Source organism: Crocodylus porosus, unplaced genomic scaffold (genome assembly GCF_001723895.1).
Source record: "Crocodylus porosus isolate Cpor-Errol unplaced genomic scaffold, CroPor_comp1, whole genome shotgun sequence".
Lineage (NCBI taxonomy): Eukaryota > Metazoa > Chordata > Crocodylia > Crocodylidae > Crocodylus > Crocodylus porosus.
In genome coordinates, this window is record NW_017728886.1 from 149,055,120 (window position 1) to 149,079,446 (window position 24,327).

The window sequence follows — 24,327 nt, forward strand, 5'->3', positions numbered from 1 at the left end:
AGAAATAAACTGTAGTGGTATAAAGTCTCTTTTATACTGGTGCAACCACTTTTGAAGTATGAATCATACTGGTACAACAATTACTAGTTCAAGAAATCTGTAAACCAGGCCTCTGTGGAAAATGCCAGCAAAGGTACTAATTAGTGCTGCTCTCAATGCCCATGTCCACATAAGCAGGGGCGTCCACTTGGCAGCAACACAAATTTGTGCTGCTGGCTGGGGCACAGGGTGCTTCTGTGCAGGGCTAGCCAGCAGGCAGCCCCTATGCTGAGGCACCCTGTGGCCGGGCCAGCCGGGGACTGGCACGTGGAGATGGGGAAGCAGGCAGCCCTGGACTCAGTGTGGTTCTTGATAGAGATTGACCAAATCCAGACGTGTAGACATGTGTGGTTTGTGGTGCCACAAACTGCAGGTGTTGCACATTAAACCATGCATAGCACTGCTGATTTGCAGTGCTGGTGCAAAATTTGCTACTGCAATTTCCCAATAGAAAAAAAAAACCCTAAAAAAAAACAGTGCAAAGCACATCAAAGTGGCATGCACCGGGGCAAATGTAGTGTGCTCCTATTGCTCCATGGCTGGCTGGGGTGCAGTGTGCCTTGAGATGGGAAAGCAGGCAGCCCTGGGCTGGTTGCTCCCCTGCCTCCACGTGCCTCAGTGTAGGAGCTCTACTGCACCTGGAGACAGAGGAGCAGGCAGTCCAGGGCAGCCTGCTCTCCCATCTTGAGCCACGCTGCTCTCCAGCCTGCTAGGAAGTGGCTGGGTAGGGTGTAGGGTGCCTCAGCATGGGGGCTCCGCAGCATGCAGAGATGGGGGAGCAGGCAGTCCTGGGCTGTCTGCTCCCCCATCTTCGCATTTGTCCCAGTGCATGACACTTTGATGTGCTTTGCACTGCTTTTTTTTCAGGGATTTTTTTGCTACCAGGAAATCATGGTAACAAAATTTGACCCGCCGCTGCAAATTTGCAGCATCATGCATAGTTTAATGAGCAATATATGCAGATTGTGGCATGGCAAAGAGGTTTGCGGAGCCACAGACTGCACATGCCTGCATGTCTGTATCCAGTTAATAGAGCTTTACATTGTGGTTACTTGTCTATCTTGAAGTACACTGAGGTCTGATTTACATGACATGCCTGTCAGGCAAGGATGTGATTTTTAAAAAATATATTATTATTATTATTATTATTTTTAAAATTCTGTTGCTAATATATCTTATTCCACTTGAAATTATAATAAGTTTATATAGTCAGAAGTATTCTTTTGGCTACTATAATCTGTCTCTGTGTTAGAAAGGGTGGCCAGGATAGTTATACTGGTATAGCTCACAGCAAACCCTTCCCAGCACAGACAAAATCTTAGTTCATTTTTCAACACAAATATTGCCTCCCAACTGCATTTTTGGACCTTCATTTGTTTTCTTTTATTTTGCTATATTTGTTGGTTCTACAGCCCTAGAGTTCATTTTATATCATTGCTGTCGAACACGGTCCACAGGCTGGAGCTAGTCCTTAGAGCCCTGTGATTCAGTCCACGGTCTTGGACTGACTCTTGTCCACCGCATACAGCATGCAGAGCCAGCATAGTACATAGGCTGAACCTGGTGCTGTGGGCACTGCATGAAACACAGGGGGTTGGTCCAGGGTATGCACTGAATGTTTGTGCCCCACTGGACTGACCCTTTATACTGGTTCTGGTGCTGCCTGATTTAGCTCACAGACCAGCCCAGAAAACCTCATCTGGCCTATAGAGCCAGATGAATTCTACACCCTTTTTTGTAGAATCCTACTGAAATGACGGAGGAGGCACAATGGGGAAAGCAAGAAAAAAAAAGTGTTTTAAATCTTTAGTTACCAAGAAATGAAAAAATTAAAAATAAGTATAAAAATATATGCATTTTTTGTGTATAAATAAGAGTGCAATGTATCAATGTATACATACAAATATGGTACACTGTAATAGCAGGCAAGAGAATCTTGCTTTCTACACAGAGTTCTGGGAGATTGGTCTGTGCAGCTAGAAGTAAATTCATGTGAATGCTAGGCTAATACAGAAATACTGCCAGCCGTAAAACTTTTTTCCAACTTTCAAGTGAGCATGAAAAATAGACCTTATTCTTTTCTGTAAAGTTTCTGTCTTTGTGCAGTTTTCTTTGCTAGAGTTATGAATACTAATTTTATATGCCATTTGCTTTCCTTTTGTCTTTACTTCATCATAGAAAAAGAAAATAAAAATCACAGAATGACCTTGGGCTCTGTTCTTGGTATCACAACCAGGTTGCTTACTGACTTGTAACATCAGACCACTTCAAGTGGTACTAAATCATTTTTTTCTCTCTTGCTTGTTCAATCTTGGCTGCTAATTTACTCAATAATTGAACTTGGACTCAGTGCTAGACCTGTGTGAAATGTAACACAAAATGATTAATTTAAACTTGAATTTGCAAGCCAGCAGCGGTTCATTTGAGTGTTTTATAAAGTATGTAGAGTTGTTGATTGTAGCTGTGTTGGTCTAAGCACACAGGCAGACAAGGTTCTTTGAGTAGATATGTTATCTTTTATTAGGCCAACTAAATGCTTGGAAAATTTGTTCTTTGCAAGCTTTCAGGCACAAACACCCTTCTTCAAGCATAGCGGCAGTCTGTTGGTGTTTTGGGACATTTTTAGATGTGTGTGTGAAGCAGCAGTGGTGCTTTTTTGAAAGTTTCAGGGAAGGATGTTATGTCATAACCAATGGTGTGCAATTCATGGGGATTTTCTTTTTGTACTGCAGCAATTCTTCATGTGGTATGTGGGTGGCTCTTTCAAAAGTATCATCTATCTCTCGGGAGGAGTGTTCTTGTTGGGTGAAAGCCCTTTTGATATTTGCGAGGTGACAATCGCAGGTATGATCATCTCAGTACAGCTTTCTTGGTGTGTTTAGGGTGATTGCTAGCTCTTTGTAGATATGTATGTTGGTGCGTGGGTTTCTTGTGTGTGGTTGTTTGTATTTTACCGTTCTGCATATTGATCATAGTGTCTAAAAAGGAAATGTTGGCGCTGAAGTATTCAAGAGAGAGTCTGTTGGAGGGGTGATGGTTATTGAATTTGTGATGGATTCATTTAATAAATTCATGTAATTCCACTTCATAAATCTACTGGATACAAAAAATCATGGACTAAATATAGACATTGGATTTATGGCACATTATAAACCTGCCTGCCATCTGATAACCCCAGGTAACCTCTATATTTTACCAGCTACATTCTCTTACCAGTTCTACATTCCTACTTCCCCCTACCCCATCTGTCACACACCTATTGTGTCCCATTCCCTCTTATCCTCACTGCCATGGTTTTGCATTTTCACAGACCTGCATTTAGCATATTGGCTTCTCTTCTACCCAGGAGAGCACACAAACACCAACAGACTCTCCTTATGCCCAAAGAAGGGTGTTTGTGCCAGAAAGCTTGCAAACAACAATTTTTCCAACTATTTAGTTGATCTAATAAAAGATACCACATCTACCCAAAGAACCTTGCCTGCCTTATAAAGTATATTACACCATTTATTTTTAACAACCACTACGATGTCAACCACCATCACCTCTTCTATTTCCATTGTCTTGAACTCTTATAGCAGTTGTTCTTGGTACATTCTGCGTTCGGGCCAGATAGATCACAAAATGTATTTTTTTAAAGTCTGATTGAATCTACCCAATATAGTTTGTGGGGAGGGGAAAGACAGTGAAGCAGTTTTCATTTTCTGAGGGAGAGATTTTGTTTTTTTGATCCTGTTGGAAAATCAAGTGGGTTGAAAGAAACCACAAGTTAACGTTTACAGCCCTTCATTTATACAACTTAAATTCATTTAAGAGCAATTCAGTTTTGAAAAGTTTTTTCAAGGTGTATTAAAGGTTCTTATATAAAACTTTTTGGATAGTCTTTAGAATTTATATATTCTGTTGTCACGTTCTTCTTAGTGCTATAACTTTTTGAAGCAATTAAATATTTTTTTAAAATAATTATTGATCTACTCCAAAAATATTTATTTCATTGTTAGAAATAAATGATTTCATGAATTTTCTGCATGAGTAGATTTCTGCAGTTAGTGGGTGCATCTACATGAGCAATTAATGCACAGCAATAAACTCCAGAGCAGTTGGAACCAGAGTAAACTGTTCCTTTGTGCAACATCTCTATGTTCACCTGGGACAGCAGCAATTTAAGCTGGGGCGGAGCAGGCCTGGGCACGGGAGGCAGGGATGGTCAGCTCTGGGCTCTGGGTGGTGGCTTTGGTTGATGGAGGGGCTGCCTCAGGCATGAGCATGTGGAACCTGTGGAACTAGTATGACTAGGCAGAGGAGCCATGTGGCTAGGTAGCATGCAGGAGTCTGGCCCCTGGCTGGCTGGGCTGACCGGGCTCAATTTACATCTGTGGTCACCGGCTGCACATTTTTCACCAAAATCAATTACTCCACTGTAAGATAGTACTACTGTCTCTGAGTTAATTAGTTTACTGTGTCCTATATGTGTAGACAGTGACACTTTACTGCAGAGCTGATTAGTCTGCTCCATAGTAAAGCTTATGTGAAGACGCACCTATTAATTATAAGTGAACTTTACAGAAATAAGTTGTAATGTTTAGTTGACTGAATGTTTCTGTGCTTCTTGTAGTTCATCTTATTGTAATACACTGTATATAGAACATATTATGAAGTTTCAGGAATGTTCTGTTATATATAGTCAGCTAGGAGCTCTTTTTTCAAGTTATTTGCCTTCACCTACATCTTTTAAAGTGTTTGCTTTTTACTCTGGAGTCTGAAAAGAGGTGTGTATGATGCAGTGTTGATTGGCTGTCTGGGATTTACAAGTGTAGTAAGTCTACAAGTAGAGATGGTTTTGCTAATTCAGGCTGGTTTCTGAGAATCAGGCTGGGTTTCTTCTAATATCTATCTGCACCATCATCCATAAAGATAAAGATCCAATAAAGATTATTCAAGAAAATTCAAGGCATTCACAATTATACCTAAATTAAACCCATACCCTTTACATTTCATGGATTAAAACTTAATTTCATAGATTTTTCTGGTTCTGTTTAAACAATTTTTGTGTTTTTGTCTTTGTTTATCTAGCTGTTTAGAAACATCAAAGATGGAGAAAGTTTCCAGTTGTTTGAGGAAGGACACCGCACAGCACACAAGCAGGAGACTCATACCATGGAGGCAGCAAAGCTGGTGGAATTTAGTTTAAAACAGGTGCTCACAAAGCTCATAAGTCATCTCTTTGGTGATGGTAGGTATTGCAGTGTGATGTTAAGCCCTTTCACCAAGCTTTTGGTTGGCTGGTGGAAATCTGGGCTTTCAAGAAGGGTTTTGCAACTTAAATAAAAAAAAATGGTAACAGCCGGGGTAGACATAGGATACTGTGAAACAGCTGAATTAAAAATAAATAAGCCTGTAATAAATTGTATTTTCAAATTCTGGTTTTTGTCTCAATATCATTTATGTCAAACTCTTCCTCAGCCTTAGTAGAACTGAAGAGTGAAGCTATAATCAGTATTTTTCAGATAAATCATGCATTGTGCACTATGTATGTGTTAAGCTACTTATTTTGTCCATGAAATAAGAGGAAAGTTCCTCATAGTTTAATAACCTAAACTCTATACCTGAGTGGAAAAAATGTAAGGGATTGGGATGTAGGCAGCCTGGCCTAGTAGTTACTTGCTACCAATCCCATCGGGGGCAGGAATGAGTTACTGGTTCCAATGGGCAAATCAGAGGCAGAGTCCAAACACAGGCCAGGTCAGAGTTCAGGAGCTTGAAACCAAGTGACCAGAACCCAGGGGGAAAAAACACAAGCCAGAGTCCAGGAAGTAAGGAAGCAGGGTCCAGAAACCAGGACACTGATCCAAGAAGAGATCCAAAGTTAGAGCCCAGGGACAGAGCCGAACCAGGAGCCTCACCAGAGTAGAGCTGAGTCGGTCCTGTTGGCTGGCCTAGAGGCTGCTGCCACAGATGGGACTAAATGGGTAGCTGTACTTCCAGCAGCCAATCAGGAAGCCAGCCCGTTAATTAGCTGGGTTAGAACTGTCTGTCAAAACCCCAGGCCAATGTGGTCATCTAGGCAATTAGCCCAGGGTTAGCCTGATTTAAGGTCCCTGACAGAAAATGTTTACTAACTGGATACTGTACTATACTGAACAATTTGTTGTTTGGATCCTATAAGGCAATGTGTATGTGTGTTTATTCATAGGTATAGGTATGCCTGCATGGATGTGTAATAATGACTTATCAAATGTTCAGAAACACTTGTCCCTGTTACAGTAGCTCAGTAAGTACATTGTCTGAGTGAGAATTAGTACTTTGCTCTTATTTCCTGGCAAGAAGACTAGGACGCTAAGCCGATTCATATTTCTGTTGAAAAGATGCTAGATTGATTAAGAAACCACCCCAGTCAGCTGGTGGGAAAGATGATACCTTCTTATTTCTGTAGTGATTTTATTGTTTTGTTTTATTTAACAATGCTTTTTCAAAGTTATTGATGACTGACGTGTTGCTCTTTAGCTGAAAGGTACATATTGTCAATAGGATTTAGCTTTTTGCATCATTGAGCTATATTTGAAAGTTTTACCCAAAGTGTTTTTAAATAAAAAGGTAGCACAACTGGCTTAAAGTTACTGCAGGGGGAAGGGAAACATGATGTACTATGTGTCAGCTATTCTGCTGTACTGACTGCATATATGCTCTTACTCCAAGGAAAATGAAAGCTAACTTGTGGCAGTTTACCCTTCTTTCCTTTGTTGCTAACACTTCTCTCTGTGAGGGTTTTTTTCCATGAATAAACAGGCACAATGCTTACTATATTTTCTCATATACCACATGCCCCAAATGAGACTCGCACCTTATTTTTGAAAGACAGAATGTAGAAAATAGTATTTTCCGGAGTCATGGCCTAGAGCAGGCTTTTATTCATGGAGGAGCGCTAATGCACAATGTCTGCCAGCTTCTTTTTGGAACAGCAAGCAAGAGAGTTGAAGTCTAGTGTTAACCCTTTCGTGGCCACTCTCAAATTGGCTACTGTTTTTGGCTACCCATTTGGCTGCTCAACCAAAACCTGTTGCTAATTTGAGAGAAGTTATGAAAGAATTAACATTGGTCTTTATCTCTCCTGTTTGCTGCTCAAGAGAGAACCTGGCAGCTATCCTGCAGCACTGCTTATCCATGCTTCTATTGTAGTGAAGAAAAATAATCTTTCCTGCTTAAGACGTGTACCCCTAGTTTAGAGGGCTAATTACGGGGGAACTAGGGGGAGCAAAGCGGGAAGTGTGCACAAGTAAATAATAAAGTACTTAGGAATGTAATAATGATTAGGGCCTTTTTCTCACTGCTGGGAATGTGCACATTCTTTTTCCCCCATTCTTTTTAGCTGCCAATATAGCAAATTAGGGTAAAACTGAAGAACAAGAACTATGCTGAGCAATTTATTGTGTAGATATATAATATGGGCATAACATGAAAGATCTTTGATCAGTTTGATGCAATTAAGCAAATTCTTCCTGTCCCACCTTTTATCTTTCATTTTTACTCATTTTTATTTTACCATAAAGCTTGAGAGTTTTTTTTTTTAAATTTACTTTTCTAACTCAGAAACACAAAGCTCTTTAGATTTTTAATTTGGAATAAGAAATGGATTGTAGTTTTTTAGTGTTCTGTACAAAAATCGTGTGATCTTTCTATTTGTTGTGAATACAGAATTATATGTTAAAACAGTGGTTGGCAGTGTTTCAGAGTTACAGGTTGGAACAGCCAGGCTCAGGTCTGCAATGGACTGGTGTTCTGACTCAGTGACTCCTGCTGTTGCTGTTTCTTCCCACTTCCTGCCTGGTCTGCAGGGCAGATCTGGCGTACAAACCATATGTTACCAATCCCTGCTGTAAGGTTCCACATTCAATTACCAAACAAACAAACAAAATAGTTTGTTTCATGAGTCACTTAATTCTTTACAAGTTATGAAATTGGTCAAATCTCTCAATATGTTGTCAGGGATATATAGGATCATAGAAAAATATGGCTGGAAGGGACCTCATGAGGTCATCTAATCCAGCCTTCTGCTTGAGGCAGAATCCTCCCTGACAAAGGGCCTTGTTATACATTGTGCTTTGAGCTGCTCAAACGCTGATTCGTGTTAATGGTAGCTTGAGTTTGGAGCAGTTGCACCTTAAGGCTAAAAGTCTTCTCCAACTATCCCTACCACCTGCATAGCTGTGACTTGCCACTGGAGGGCTGGCAAGCAGGGTCCTGACTAGGAACTACAGCTGTGAGTTACCACTACATCGTGGCAAATCAGGACAGGCATCTACGCCTGCTCTAGGTGGGGTTGTGTGAGAGGTGGTTGAGTGGAAGGGGCATGAACACGAAGCTGGGAAGTGGAGAGTTAATGGGTTGGGGTAGGTAATTAAATGGTGGGTGGAACAGGAGATGGGGGTGGGGAAATGAAAGAAGTCATCCACTGAAGGAAAAAATAGAACTAAAGAAAAAGAATTTTAAAAGAAATAAAGCAGTAGTAAATTAAAGGTTTTACGTTTTAATGAATTGGGATTTGGGATTAACATATGTGAGGGGGTACTGGTCGTACTTCCTGGGGTGGCTGAGAGGTGGAAGCCCCTGCCCTGGGAAGGAAGCCCCAGTTCAAGGAAATTCAATCTGGCCCCTACCTTGTTACCCCTCCATCTCCCCTAGACCTCACTTCTGGACCCATCATTATTTGAAACGTAGCTAGCTGGTATGTGCTCTGCAGGCTGTTTGCACAGGGTTGCACTCCTGAGGGTCGGGGGGGGAGCTGGCTCGGTGCCGGAACTGCCCCAAGGCAGTGAAGTTCAGCAGATGGAAAGTTTGTCCACACAGAACAGAAGCATAGGGAAGGGGACACTGCATCCTGGGATGCTGGAGAACTGCAGCTTGGGTGGCTTATCTGCAGGGAGTGGCCACACATTGATGGAACACGAGTTGGGCAACAGATCAGTGATAAACCTGCCCTGTGGGGGTGTAACTTTAAGCTGCCTAAAGTGTTCTTAAAAGTAGTTTTAGGTGTTAGTGTGGACAATCCAGGGGTTAAGAGTTCCAGGAGATGCCTAAAATTAATGTGTAATAAAGCCCTAAACCATCCCAGCTAAGCCTTTTTCCAATTGCACTTGAAAAAGACCAGGGATGGGCATGCCACAACTTTTCTAGATAGCCTCTTCAAATACTTGACCACCCTCATAGTCAGGAAGTTCTTAAACTTCAACTTAATTTTCTCTGCTGCAGTTTGAAGCCATTACTCCTAGTTCTGTCCATCACGGGCAGAGATAAGTCTATCTCCATCTTCTTTATAATCGGCCTTCAGGTTTTAGAAGACATCAAATCCCTCTTTCAGTCTTCCCTTCTCCTGACTAAACATTCCTAGTTCTTTCAGCCTTTCCTCATAAATGAGTCATTTTACTCATTTACTCAGGCTCTTTCCAAATTGTCCTCATTCTTTTGAAGTGGCTGGTCCAAAACTGGACAGAGTACTCCAGATGCATCCTTACCAGTATTAAATTGAGCAGAAGAATCTTTTCCATTGATTTACGACACTTTTATTAATACAACTCAGTATGCTGTTGGCTTGTTTTGTAATGAGCACACTCTTGGCTCATATTCAGCTTTTGGCCTATTGTAACCCCTCTCTGTAGGGTTTTTCTTTCCTTCTTCCTTCTCTGCAGTACTGTATTTGTGCATGTAATTATTTTATCCCAAGGGCAGAACTTTGCACTTGTCCTTGCTGAATCTCATCTGATCAATTGTGGACCATTTCTCCAGTGTATTCAAGTTATTTTGGACCTTAGCCCTGTCCTTCAGAGTGTCTGCAATTCCACCCAACTTGGTATCATGTGCAAATTCACTAACTATTCATTCAATCCCATTGTCCAAATGAAGATATTAAATGATACTAACACAAGACAGACCTTGGGGACTCTGTTTCATACCTCCTCCTATCTAGACATTTAGCCATTGAGGACTCCTCATTGATCAAGATGATTCAACCAGTGATGTACCCATGTTACTGTACTTCCATGTAGTCTGTATTACCTTATCTTGTTAATGAGAATATTGTAGGAGACTATGTCCAAAGCCTTGCAAAAAGTCAAAGTGTATCATATTCCTGCTGTCCCCCTCTGTGGAGCCTGTCACTTTATCACTGAAGGAAATCAAGCTGGTCAGGCATCCTTAATTGTGTATTCATATCCATTTTCATATGCATCACAGCTGCTGCAAGTTTCTTAAGTATCAGACTGTTGTACATGTCATCAAGCAAGATAACAAAGTTGCTTAAAGAATTCCTGTACTTTGCAAGCTTATGTATTACAGCAGGGCTGTCCAACTTTTCAGTATCCAAGGGCTGCATGCCGCAGGGCCCACATCTGCATGGGTCACAGGCTTCCCTGAGGCCACATAATGCACAGGTTCCCCTGCTCGCCCACTGCATGCCTTCTTGTTGTGCGGGCTTTCCCCTGCTCCACTACAGCATGACCCTCCACATCGTGGACTTCACTGCCTTGCCCTCCCACCTTGCAGAGCTCTTTTTTGCTCTCCACCCTCCATGCACTTCCCCTGCCACATGGGCCTCCCTTTTCCCTCTCCCCCCTGTCACTGCTGCGTGGTCTCCCTTGTGCTCACTTACAACATATCAGCTCAAGCTCCCACTGCCACCATGTAGGCTCCTCTGTCTTGCAGGGCCTGGATTCCAGAGCTCCAGGCTACCTAGACACAGGGACAGGAAGTCAAAGCCAGAGGAGGGAGGGGAAGCCAGGAGGCTCTGTTAGCAGCAGCTACGAGGGCAATACTCTCAGGTGGGAGCAGCACCTGAGAGTATTTATATCATTGGACAGCCCTGGACTACAGGATGTCTTGATTTTATTTTCCAGAATCTTTCTTCTGGCTTCATCTACCAGAGGAGAAAAAAGACTGAGTATTTAATTTGCTTGTTCAAACTCCTGACCACATAGGATAGTTCCTTTCATTGTGTCCTTTAATGCTGTGTCCTGTCTAATTCTAAATTTTTCTCAAGTGATGTTCTTTCTATGTCTTCTAGTCAGTCCTACTATCAGCAAACATTTCCTAACTTTCAACCTAAATTTCTCTTTTCTTAATTTCCCATTATTACTTTTAATTACAGTACGTGCTGTGTTGTGGCATAACAACTTTTTTCTCTCTACATATGCACTTATCAGATGTTTGATGGCTATTGTGTTTCCTTTTCATCTTTGACCAAACTCTACAAAATATGCTGTCTTAATTTTTCTTCTTATGATACAGTTGGCCCTTCCAGATTACTAAGAATTATTGTTTGTTAAAAGGTTTCTGGTATGAAGGCATCTAGAGCTAGATACAGTATTTCAAAAGCGGACTTTGACCAAAGCAACTAGAGGAATGATACAATGTCCCTACTTTATTACTTGTTCCTCTGTGTAACAAGTGAAAGTTCCTTGGTCTTTTTTTTGCTGCTGTGTCTGATTTACTGGAAATACATAGTTAATTTGCTTTGCAGTATCTCGTTTTCTTCATTATTCCTGTCTAGCCTTTCTTGTACTGATTATCTTTGTTTCAGATTATTTTTCCCAGGTGCTGGCACTGGCATTTTCCAAGCCAACTTTGATTTTATTTGCTCCCCATACTTTAACCTTTGTGAGCTCTTTCCCAATAGCTTAAGTGTTTATGGTACCTTGTAGTTTTATTATAATAACAGTTTTCATTAATGTGTCCATTTTCAATTAAAAAATAAAGTTGTTAGAAAAGACAAGCATAATATTAATTCATTCATTTCTTTAGTTGTCCTTCCCCAGCTCTATCATAGGTCTTACAGAACTTTTGACTTTTAAAAAGCAATGCTCTTTGTCTAAAAGCCAGGCTGAAAGCTGTTTTCATGTTCATCTTGTTCATGGATGAAACAGAATACAGATATGAAACAAATGGAAACAGTTGTCGGCAGTGGAATCCCAAGGTTGTCAGGGAAAATATGTCCTCTTCCTTGTACAAAGAAGCAGTGATCTTTGCATAGTAGAATCCAGTCAAAGATGTAAGACTGCAGCCAGTTCTGTGGAACTTGTCCTTTTCAGTGATTGTCTGACCAGTCCTCAAGGTGACTCAAATCACACCTTGGGTAGCCAATTGTTTGTTCTTCTGTCAACAGTGTGTGAAAGAGAGGTTTCATTTGAGAGTTTCTGGTATGACCATATAGAATGTTTTGGTAATAAAGGATGTTAAGAAACCCATGTCAAGTTATATGCTTACTTCTGTACTGGTAAGATAGCAGAAACATATGCTTCTGGGAGAAAAAGAGAGAAATACTGCTGTTGAGATGCCAGGCAAATTTTTCATAAGGATATTGCTGGTTTAGGTCTGTAATGTCATGGGAAGTGGGCACCTGGTCTACAGCAGGTAACGAGTGAAAACAAAAGTGTTGTTTCTTTTTTCTGGGCTCAGAAGTCTCTGAGTAATATGTTGACTATGAAGGAGAGACAGTTTTCAAGATTACAGCTTCAAAAGTGGTTAGTGTGAGCTTCCAGAGTTTATGTTTTCGCCTGTGAATAGTTGCAGAAGAAAAGCGTCTTTTGTGAAATCTAATAGACGTTGCAATATACTGGTTGGGATATTATATTGGAGAGATTTGGAGAGATTTCAGTTAGGTGGTTGGTTGTTTCTAGGTTGTTTTATCCCATTTTTCATTAGGGGACAGCCACTTCTGCAAGCCACCTGGAGGAACTGGAATGAGCTGAACAGGGAAACAGCAGATAGATTATACTGAAGGTGAGTTGCTTCCGTTTATAAACTAGGACAGGACCCAATTGTCATGAGTCTGAGAAAGTTGTGGGTTACATAATAAAGCTTACTGAAGATACAGAAGGAAAAGCAGCAGACTGTCTTTATCCCCCACCCCTGGAAGAAGGGGAGAGCTAAAAATGAGGGGTGAGATGGGTATTTATTTTTACACAGGTTGTTCTTTGAAAACATATTTTGCCCTGTGTGTTTAAAGTTTCTCAGCATGGGCAGTATCTTCTAAGCTTTGGGCAGAAGTTGAGCATCAAACAATTTCTGTTTTTAAATAAATACTGTACAACTCTGTTCTTATGTTGTGCAAGGAAAGGCCTTGTTATAGGGCTTGATCATTGATCAAGTGCTGTGAGCAGCCCAAGCTTTCCTTAAAGCCTGTCAAGCTAGTAATAGTCAGTAGAGCTGTATGAAGCTTCAATCCCTGATTCAATATGGCAGAGAATCAGCCCCATTTGGTAGCCGAATCTCTGAATCCAAATCAAATCAGAGGACCCTTTAATCTCTCTGAATCGAATCAGGACCCCCCAAATTGATTCAGAAAGAGTCAGTGATTTGGACATAGAGACAGCTTTAAATGTTTTTTCTCCATACCTCTAGATAGCAGTGCTGCAATGCTGGAGTGCATGGAGCATCTCACAGAAGCAGGGGGGCTCCCTAGCGCACTCAGTAGCAGATCCAGAAGTGGACCAGAAGCACTTCCAGTTCACTTCTGGGTCTGCTGGGGAGCGTGCAGGGGGGGCCCCCCATGCCCTCCCAGCTCAGTGACTGGTGCCTCTTTAGTCTGGGAGGGGCACCCAGGGTCCCCCTGTGGCCTATCGCTGAGCCGGGGAGAGTGTGAGGGGGTCCCCAGCGCACTCCCCAGCAGACCTGGAAGTCGATCGGAAGTACTTCTGGTCCACTTCTGGGTTCCCTGCCGAGCGTGTAGAGGTTGCCCCACCCCCGCACTCCTGTGGGACACTCCATGTGCCCCAGCATTACAGCAATCATGAGGCATGCCTGCTACCTAAAGGCATGTAGAAAAAACTTTTAAAGCTGTGCCTGTGTCTGAATCACTGATTCTCTAAATCAGCATCGAATCTTCAGATTCGGACAATCCGAGTCGAGGACAGTGATCCGAATCAACGAAGCAAATTACTGTCCCTGATTCAGGCTGAATTTGAATCAAATAGGGCCCACTTTGCACACCCCTCATACTCAGCACCCTGATGGCTCCAGCCCTGTAACATATGTATGCAGAATAGAAGGATAGGCTGTGAATGCCTGAACTAAGAATGTAATGTAATCTTGACGTTACCCAGATGTCAGATGAGTTTTAAAGTTTTTGTTGTAGTTTAGTGGCTTTGCATTTAATACAGTATGTACCTTCCAATAGGAGTGTCCTTGGAACACCCGGGTCCCTGACAGATTTTAAAATGATGGCACAATTGGATTCCAAGGAATTTTATGCCACATCCCAAGCATTGTGTTTCCTGTAGGCCAGACATGCATGGCAGGAAGTGTGATGTTTGGGATGGGGCATGGATTGCCTCTTGTCCCAGTCATGCCACTGCTGAGCTGTCCCCAGCCCAATCCTGAAGACTGGGTAGGGAGTGAACCTATCCTGGACCCCTGTGTTACTTTAGGTAGGCCACTTAGGGTATGTCTTCATTGCAAAGGTAACTTGTGGAATCAGCATCCTTGTCTGAAGGTAGTTTAACTCTTGGGTGAGCAGCCACACGTCAAAGCCATACCCAAGTTACTGTGTCTTTTCCAATGCTGTGCAAACCTTTTTGTGTTGCTAGGGGTTTTGTGATTGTATCCTGTGGTTCTCTGTGCTGCAGTAAGCTAAGTCATTTTGATTCTTTCCCAGTGAATTATGGGAGAACTCTGGGCCTTATGGGAAGTCACTAGAGGACACACAGCACTCAAGTGGTTTAACCTTAGTTCTTACTGTAAAGAGGATATGTGCCAGCCCAAGGCAAAGCCTCTTTTAGGGTTTAGCTTACAGTTCTAAACCAGTCAGCTAGCCTGAACTGAAATCATCATTAAACTTGGGGAAAAACATTTTTTGTGTGGATGGGGGAGGACTTCAGAGGCAACACCCAACTAAGAGCTTAGGTTAATGCTGTAATATTTTCTTTTTACCTTAAAGAAAATACACTTTCATTATTTTACTTTCTTAGTACACTTCTAATTTCTCTATGTATCATATCATTGTCAAACGATGATACCTCTTTTATCCCACTTTTGACTATATTTCCTTTTCAAACCCCAGTCCTGCCCAGAAGTGTGTGTGGATGGGATGTGCTACCCATGCTGATTGCAATTTAGGATTGAAGCTCTAGGTTGTAAACTCTTTGGAAACTGTCTTCGCTGTACTTCTGGAGTGCCAGATACTGTAGGACCTTGATGATGGTACAGGCCTGTAGTCTAATTAATAAGAGATGCTTTTCTCAATGTTCTTAACAAACACATCCATTTAGAGCATTGTTGGAAGATGTTGGACTTCTCAGAAATAGATATATTTATGCTGAAACAAAACATGGGCATTTTAATGATAAAATTATAGTAATGGCACAAGTGGAGGAAGATAAATTGTAATGGAAATTGGAATTCAGCCTTGAGGTCAGTTCAGCCCTGACGCATGTTAATTAGAAAAATAAGTGTCTAAGATATTTTTTCCATAAAATTTGGCACTGAAAGAAAACATGATAGTGTGTAGTATGCAACAGACATTTTATTGTTTGGAAATGGGATAGACACAATATTGTCACAATTGATCCTTCAAAAACTCATGAAGCAGGCCTTCAAATTTTTCATCTGTCTCTTAAGATCTTACAATCCATTTCTTCAAGATTTTTTCTGCAATCATAGAGGCTTGAAACTTTTTTTAAAGAAAGCTGAAAACCACAAAACCCTAAGGAGCTGAAGATTGTGAAATACATCAGGTACTGTGTGCATCACAACAAAATCTCAACAGTTGGCAGCACTACATGTATCTCTCACTTGTGTCTTTATCACATATGAGTAATGAAGTCATTGCAGACCCATGATACACAACATTATAGCATCATGTTATCTCTCACTCTGCATCTTGTCTGTACCTCTCTGTCTGTGTTCTAAGAAAATACATATATACAAACTCAAGAAAATAGCTGTATATTTTAAACAGGCTAAAAGTGTATAAAGAGAAGTGAAGGAAGGTTTGTTTCTCTGAATACCTCCTCAAAGTCCTAACTTAAAAATATAAAACCATAAACTAAAAGAAGCATATAAGTATCATCTCCAAGGAACTGTTAGTCATTTTTTATTACAGAAGATAATAGAATTACCTGCTGTCCCAGGATCTTGGCTCGTTTTCCTTCTATGCCAAGTGGTTGCTGGGATTTGACAAGTGATTGATTTGGTTTCAAAGGGTGCCTGAATTGCACAAAGTGTTCTCCATATTAGAAAAGACACGGTCATTTTTTTTTCACAAGTTTCAAGATTGATTGCCTTCTGTAAGTATTGTAAATTAGTTTGTTTGCTATTTCTTTTCTCTGGATTGCAGTAACTGGTGTTATTAGCTGAAGGACAAGTTTTCCAGTGGATCGGAAAGATAGCCTTTTAAATGCTTATCCTTTTTGTTTTTTGTTGTTTTTGTTTTAAACAACTGTACAGAACTGGAAGTGAGATGGGTAGACAGCTACTTTCCGTTTACTCACCCTTCTTTTGAGATGGAGATCAAGTACCAAGGAGAATGGATAGAGATCTTGGGCTGCGGGGTCATGGAGCAACAGCTAGTTAACTCAGGTATGGAAACTTCTCTGCTTCATTGACATCTCTATTAGCAGGCACTTCCAGCACAATCAGTTTCACAATCTGGAATGCCCCCTTTTCCCTCACTGCACACAGATACATCTCTGTTACAAACAGGCGGCAGTAGCAGACAGGTTTCAGATGGAATGCAGACGCTGCACAACTGTGTTTTGAGAGCAACAAGTTAATCAATGAGCAAGAGCCTGAAAACTTGAAACTGTAATTTTTATGGAACCATGAAGTTGCAGGGTGCACGTGCAGGAAGGATAGAACTTTAATTTTAAAAGATAAGCTACATTAATTAAGTCACGTTTTCTTGTCTTGCTATGGAAGTCTGCACTCATACAGCTATGATTAAAAATGGCATTAGCAAACTACACACACTAATATTTAGAACAGAAGATTCCAAACCTTTCATTGTACCAAAAGACTCTGGCACATTTGATAGTACTTTGGTTAATGTCTTTCTATGTGTTATTTCTTTATACTGATTGTCATATGCATTAAAAGTAACACCATGTGACTGACCTGGAATTTCAGAGAGCTATTCAGTCACCAGATATGAATTATCCTCTAATGTTTACCAAAAGCAACTAATAATGGAAAAGAGAGACACTGATATTTCTTTCCAACTATTTTCAGTCTTGATGGGCTTAGGTCTCGGAAGGGCTGAAATCTTGTAGGCGCATTTGAATAAATGGCAATGTATGACATTCTGCACTTCTGAAAATCAAGCTCATAGAATCACAGAAATCACAGGCTATCACAGAAAAGTAGAGTTTGAAGGGACCTCAGGAAGTCTTCTGGTGCAACTCTACCCCAGGATGATTATTCATCTCCCAAACATCCTAGGGAAGTGTTTGTCTAACCTGCTCATGTGTCTTCCATTGTTATATTCATTTGGTTCTGTCATGTTTCCATAAGCAATTGTAGTTACAGTACACTCCAAATTCTTTTTGTTGGCTTCAGAATCAGGTAGCTGGAAGGGCTACAATTGTAAATATTTAAATAAATATTTTTAAAAGATTCTGTTATTTTGATACAGCATAATTCTTAACTAGGTCTCCAGTGTGCGACATTGACCTTCAAAGGTGTGACAAGAATCCAAGTGAGCAATTTTTGAAAGGCCCAAACTCTTCTCTCATTGTTTCTCTGCATCGTGTGAAAATCACAGTTCACCAATCACAGTTTTACTATCATTCATTAGGCATTCTGCAGTAATACAGTACTTAACTAACACACACTGCATCAAATAGTATGACTTAATTGAAGTCTCGGGGTATGTCTGCACAGTCGCCAACATGATTAGGCTAATTTAGTTTAAAATAACATTGAAGAAGAGCAGCTTTGAGAAACTAGGGTTGCCAGCTCAGGTTCAACCCCAAGCTCCCTTATAGGCCTTAACTGAAACTAACCTGAAGTTTCCTTGGTGTTACTGCAGTTTAACCCAAGTTAAAAAATATTCATTTTTGCAGTATCTACACCACTCCTAGACAAAAATAGATTTAAATTAAGGATGATTTTTCTCTCCTGATGCTAGAAACATATTGACACCATTAATGGTTATGGCGTATAAACAAAAATAGGCTAATGCATTTGAATTTCATTCAAAGAAAATGAAAAAGAGGAGACCAGTGCTTGACTTTGTTTGACAAAATAGTTGAGACAAAGGATATTTTATTTTCATATTTCTCAGAGGATAGTACAAACAAGAGGGAAAATATAAGCAGCAAGTACAAAACTTGACCACATATATGATTTCTTCAGTTAAATATGCTGGAAGACTAGAGATTCATTTTGGATTTGAAGAGTCTTATTGTTTGGTGGTGATTCATGATACAGTAGGCTTCCAGATTCCATCCTGCAGCCCCAATTTCAGATTGCGTAGAATTAATTTACCAAATAGAAAGGACCAGTATTAGCACTAGTATGAAATGCATGCCAACCTCTGCACTACCAGGAAGGTAGTATTGATTTCTTTTGTTGCATAGTTAGTGATAAAATATATAAGACCTTACGACATATTCAACTTTTACAAAAACAAATGGACTTCCAAACTGTTGTTTGTTTACTAAAAATGTGTGTTGTAAAGTTGCATGTGATACTCTATCCAGGTAGTAGTAGCTATTGTCCTATTCTCGTAAATCCCAATATGACCCTAGAATGTCAACTCGTCTATGATGAAGCCAAGGTTATGAGTATTATTTGAATGACTAAATTCTCAGCATTTATTGTAGGAAGAAACTTCCCAGAACCACAATTAAAAATCCTAAAGTACTACCCTGACACTGATCTCTCTTTGTCTCTAAAAAGGGTAAAGATCCAAACCATTCCTTTGACCTAAGTTCCTGGCAGGACTTGGAGTTTACATCCTACACCAGGCAGGAGTAGTTTTTTAATAGCTCTTTATCCTCCTCTGTAAGGTGTTTCTTGCTTCTCTATTACTTATGATCAGTGCTCTGTTTATTACTCTGCCCATGTGCTTTGTGTTGAAGACACTGGGGAAGAGAGCAGTTTGCAGGATATAACTGCATTGGTGTCAATTCTGTAGTACTATCATTGCATCCCAAAACCAAAGAAAACTGGTAATAATTCCTTGTTATCTTAATCTGCCATAAGCCAACGAACAGACAAGTCTTCAGCAGCCTGGGTAATGAGCTCCCAGTCTTCAGCAGCCTGGGTAATGAGCTCCCAGTTTTCAGGTGTCTTTTCATATGTGCCTCAAAACTTCACTTGGAATATAATACATACACCTGTCCACTATGATACATACAGTCTCCTCTCTAGGAGACTACATTTATCTTTGATTATAGATTTGATAGACAACAGGAAGTTGACTACTCTAAAACCATAACATCTCCTTGAAAAAACATGAAATTAAAACTTTCTACCAGTTCACCTTACTGTAAAAACTGCTAATTCAGAATCTCTAGAAAATAGTCTAGAAATCATCTTGGTATGATTGAATGAAAAGAACAATATTATTCAATTATAATGACTAACCTAGAATTTAGGGAACATTTCAATTGGTTGTCTTTGTGTAGTAGTTCACAGGGCAAATGCTGAAAGATGCTTTTCACACTAGTTAGTGACATTAGAGTTACATTATGACACATTGTCACAGAGAATGCTGCAGCAGAATGGACATAAGCTGAATGTCAAATCGTTCTTGCGGTAGAAGTTTTGGAAGGTTTGTTTAAGCTCATTTTCCTGAAATATGTTTTGTTTTGTGATCTCTACATATATCTTTGTTATACTAATAGGGTCAAAAGATCTAACGAGGTAAATAATTAACAGAAACTCTTTTGTCATTTATTCTTGTATGTACCAAAATGCTTATAGCATCTTTTAAGATGTGTTTAATGGCTGTGAGTGGTAAACATGCCTGGTATTTAACATGTATTTAAGATTTAAGTATGTAGTGATGTTGCCCTGTGAGATTTGTGTGTTTTCTTCCATGAAAAAGGAATTGTAAGGCCTCAAATCCATCCACCCCATTTAATAACTTTATAAAAAGTACTTGTTTGTGAGACTGCCAAAAGCTTCTAGTGCAAGTTGCTTTTGCTCATAAATTTGCCATATCTACCATGAGGATGCTTCAGGCTGGATGATTTTTACATAGTTGTTTGTCTTATATATAGATAATACGTGTGTATGTATATGTGTGCGTGCATGTGTGTGTGTGTGTGTGTGTGTGTGTGTGTGTATATAAAAAATTATCTAGTCTGAGGGATCTTCAAAGATTCTTAAAAATGCCCTTTAGGCATCAGTCTCCTTCACACTGTGTAACAAAAGTTCTTACTGATGGAACTTGGAAAAAACGAAACAGTACTTCACATATGAAATTTCTGAGGGTATGGACAGACATTTGTTTCTAGTGCTACAAAGTGCTTTGGGGACATAGTGTTATGGGGGACATACAGGCATTCCCAGCCTCTAGCTGGAAAGAGATAAAGTTGCTTCAAAAAGTGAGCTCTCCACATAGGGAACAATAGGAGGCTGTGCCTTGGGTTCCCCTGCCCACAGGGAAGCCTGGTGATCACTGACACCCTGCCCTCCTGTCAGGGAAGGGGGCAGGGTATCGGGTGATCAGCCAGCAACTGCTGAAAAAGCATGGCCCCCATTGCCTGCAGAAATAGCAGGGACTAGGAGAGCTGGAACTGCTAGTAACACTGCTAAAGCTCCAGCTCTTGCCTAGGCTCTTGCATTGGTGGTAGGAAATCCCGCTCCATCACCTTTAATTGTAGCTCTACTGAAAAGTTCCTTTTTGAAAGAGGTAATGCTTTGTAGTGCTTTCTTCATCTTTATAACGATACAACAGCTTGAATGGCTGCATGCTTGCTTTTTGTAGTGATACATGGGTATATTTTGAGCTACAACTGTAGCACCTGCCCGTGGCCTGAACTGAAGTCAGATTACTTTCTTTATCATATTTAGGATTTTATTAATGCCATATCTTACTGTTCCAGCTTCACATACGTAATGCCCCTGGCATATATTACATTTGTCACATGTGATCCTCACATACAACCTGCAACACATGTTTGCCAGGGGCCTAAGATATTAGGGAAAACTCTACCAGAGTTCTACAGACAAGTTCTAAATTATTGCCAGAGTGGCGGAGTGAAGTAACAGGGATAGTTTAGTCTTCATATACCCATTTAAACACTTTTCTCTGTATTGAGATCAATATGATGGTCTATTGAGAAGGCACCTGGATCCAAAATATAAACCCTGAAGGATACGGGGTAGTACTTTGGCCTGTATTGTCACCAGCATTGTTGAATATTTAAAACAAAATAGCAGTTTGGAGAGTATGGTGCCAGACTTTGTTGTCTGCTGTTTTTTTTAGAGGTGATAAAAAAGCCAAATCCACAGCATATTCATGTGCTGCAGAGATTTGTTTAAATTGTTTAGAAAATTGTTACTACTCTAAAGAAACAGAGGATTGCAAGGAATGTAGTTACAGGGTCTCTGAAGGCTGAAAGTGGTGACGCAAAACTTTAGGAATTATTTACTGTAGTGCAAAGTGGGAGGCTGAGAGAGAAGGAAATTCAGTGTCATAATCTAATACTCACATAAACATAACATTTCAGTTTTTTCTCTGTCATTTATTTTCTAATCCTAAAGCTACATATTTATATATGATTAAATATGATTTTTTTTAAAAATCTAAAATGTAATGTGATGTAGAGGTAGAGTACTATTGTTAACAATCAAATATGGGAAATAAAGTATTAAAACTTTAAATTCAACAGTAAACTCCTATGGGTAGAGACTGTTTTTTGCTCTTTGTTGTACAGAGCTTGATACAGTGAGGTCCTGGTCTATGATTTAGGTCCCATGTGCTAGCACAATACCACAACTAAATTATAAAACTACAATTAAACAACAGGTTAGATGGATAGTGTGGTAGTTACAGTATTGATCTGGATTCTGTTCTCCCACAGATTTGTGTGGCCATGGTCATGTCACAGAAGCGTTAGCTTCATAGTACAGGGCAGTCCTGTGCAGAGATAATCTACTTTAGCTCTGGGTGTACTAGCTCCAACCTGGAAATAGGATAGCTGTTAGAGTGGTGAGCCATGCAGATCCAGAAGTTCTGCTAAGAAACTTCAGATGTGGGAGCTAGCATGCTCAGAGCTCATGCATAACTGTCTTCCATTGAATGGAGAGGTAGTTAGCCACGTTAGTCTAAAGCCAGGAAGAAGGCAGGGTAGATTTTCCCCCTGTGGATTAATTTAATCAAAGAAATATAGCATAAGTTTTCATGAACCTGAGCTCACTTCTTGGGCTCATGAGAGCTTATGGTATTTATATCTTTGATTTAGTCTATAATAATGATTCTCAATCAATGTGCTGAGGCACCCTGGGATGCTGCTGGATCCTTTGAAGGGATGTGAGGAGGTAAGTAGACAAACTAAAGCAGATAAGCCCATTTTAGGCTTAGTCCTGCCTGGACAATCCCACACCACTACTGCCCAAACCCTGTGTAATGAGGTAAGCACTGTAAAATATAAATTAGTTTTTGAAATCAAGTCCCACTTAATTCACAAAAGTTACAGAAGGGTGCCTTAAGTCCAGTGAGAGGTGCCTTGAGTCCAAAAAGTTTGAGAATCACTGGTCTATACAGTTCAAATCCAGTCTGCCTTCTACTGCATAGGCATATTTTTAACCTTTTTGTGCTCCTGTTCCCAGATCTATATTTAGTCATTTAAAAATGCCCTGATTTTCAGAGTTTCTGATCTTCCCTTATCTATTGCTTAGCATTTCCAAAGATGTGGGCAGTCAGGGTCTTGCCCTCTGCTGATTAAAATCAATCCCAAAATTCCTGCTGACTTGAATTGTGGAGGATTAAGTCCCTGTTTACTGGCTAAAGAATGAATTTCTGTGCCAAGCTTTAGGAACCATAGTTTGATGTTTTTGTCACTTCCTAATCCTTCAACTCCCCCTCCCCCCCCCCCCCCAAAAAAAAAAAAAAAAAAAAGATTTTGCTGAAAGTGAGGCTTGATAGCACTCCATCCTTCTAAACGTCACTATTGTGATTTATGTTAAAAATATAGTTAAAGCTCACTGTTTTATCATCAATTCTTGCAAAACTTGGGTTTTCTTACATGTTCATGCATGCATGCATCCCACCCACACACACACACCTGCCCATCCATCTATGATTTTTAAGCTTACACTCCTGAGTTTGGTGGAGTGAGAGCCTGACTTGTGACTTTTTTTGGTAGTGCTTGGGATGGTATGTTCTGCAACTACTAATTCTAATGTATGGAAACAATGATACGATGGCTGCAAGATTTAAATGTTTGGGATCACTGGAATGATGGTGTGGGACTAGCTGAAAAATGTTCCCAGCTCTGGGTGGGAAGTCCCATTTCACAACCTGGTTTCTGAACCATGAGTGTAGCTGTTTATAAGCTGGTCATGGGGTATGAGTTGACAGGACTTGCTGCTGTATGTTCCTTTTCAGCTTTCTGATTCCAGTAGCGGTACTGGCATTGTTATGGTCCTCGGTAGGCTATTGTTCTACTTTCCAGGTAGAAGGTGAACGCAGTGATGATGCTAGGAAGGGGCCTGGGAAAACAAATGTCACTTCCTCATGTGAAAAGTGGAGAGCTTTCTTGTAACTTGAGTCTGGGCCAATCTTGAGGTCTTTGACAAAGATGTGGAGGACCTGTTTGTGTATAATATGCATTCACTTGTTTTGGAGGTTAAAGCTTGCCTGCAGTGCTGAGAGTCTGAAGTCAAAGTGAAAACATTTTTCTGACAATTGAGTGTTCAGTCAGCCTATGCTTGTTTATCCCTAAGATTTTGACTAAAGATTGACAATCTTGTCAAAATACTTTGTTCATAGATGTGGAGAAACACAGAAGGTTGCTTGCAACACCTAATTTCACTCAAGCGAGCTGGTTTCTCAATGCAAGGATTTTAAAGATGAAAACACATTTACCACAAAGTATAGTATGAGGTGAAAGTAAGATGCTGTTCCTTAAGATGCCTGTTTGTTTTGTTTGGAAATACATTTCCAGTTTAGCTGCAATACTTAATTTCAGAACCTGAAGTGTTACTGAGCCCAGTGCTGCCATCTTCAGCACAATAATGTTTTTAACACAGAGAACCTTTTTGCCTGTATCATTCTAAAAGAGTTGTCATCTTTTTATTCGTTACAGATTTTAACACCTGCTTTCCAAAGGAAAGTGACAATTTCAAGTC

The 24,327-nt window shown here is 40.3% G+C and overlaps 1 protein-coding gene across 5 annotated transcripts in view; it reads left to right on the forward strand.

Annotated features, from left to right (window-relative positions):
• Positions 1 to 24,327, forward strand: part of FARS2 (phenylalanyl-tRNA synthetase 2, mitochondrial) — a 418,607-nt gene that overhangs the window by 125,192 nt on the left and 269,088 nt on the right. For 4 of the 5 annotated variants that reach the window (XM_019542821.1, XM_019542835.1, XM_019542833.1 and 1 more), the window contains 2 exons: positions 5,113 to 5,272; positions 16,471 to 16,602. In XM_019542821.1, coding sequence (XP_019398366.1) covers positions 5,113 to 5,272; positions 16,471 to 16,602 — 292 coding nt within the window. Of the gene's footprint in view, positions 1 to 5,112; positions 5,273 to 16,470; positions 16,603 to 17,250; positions 17,404 to 24,327 lie in introns of those variants that run through there. The other variant, XM_019542828.1, reaches the window with a different exon arrangement.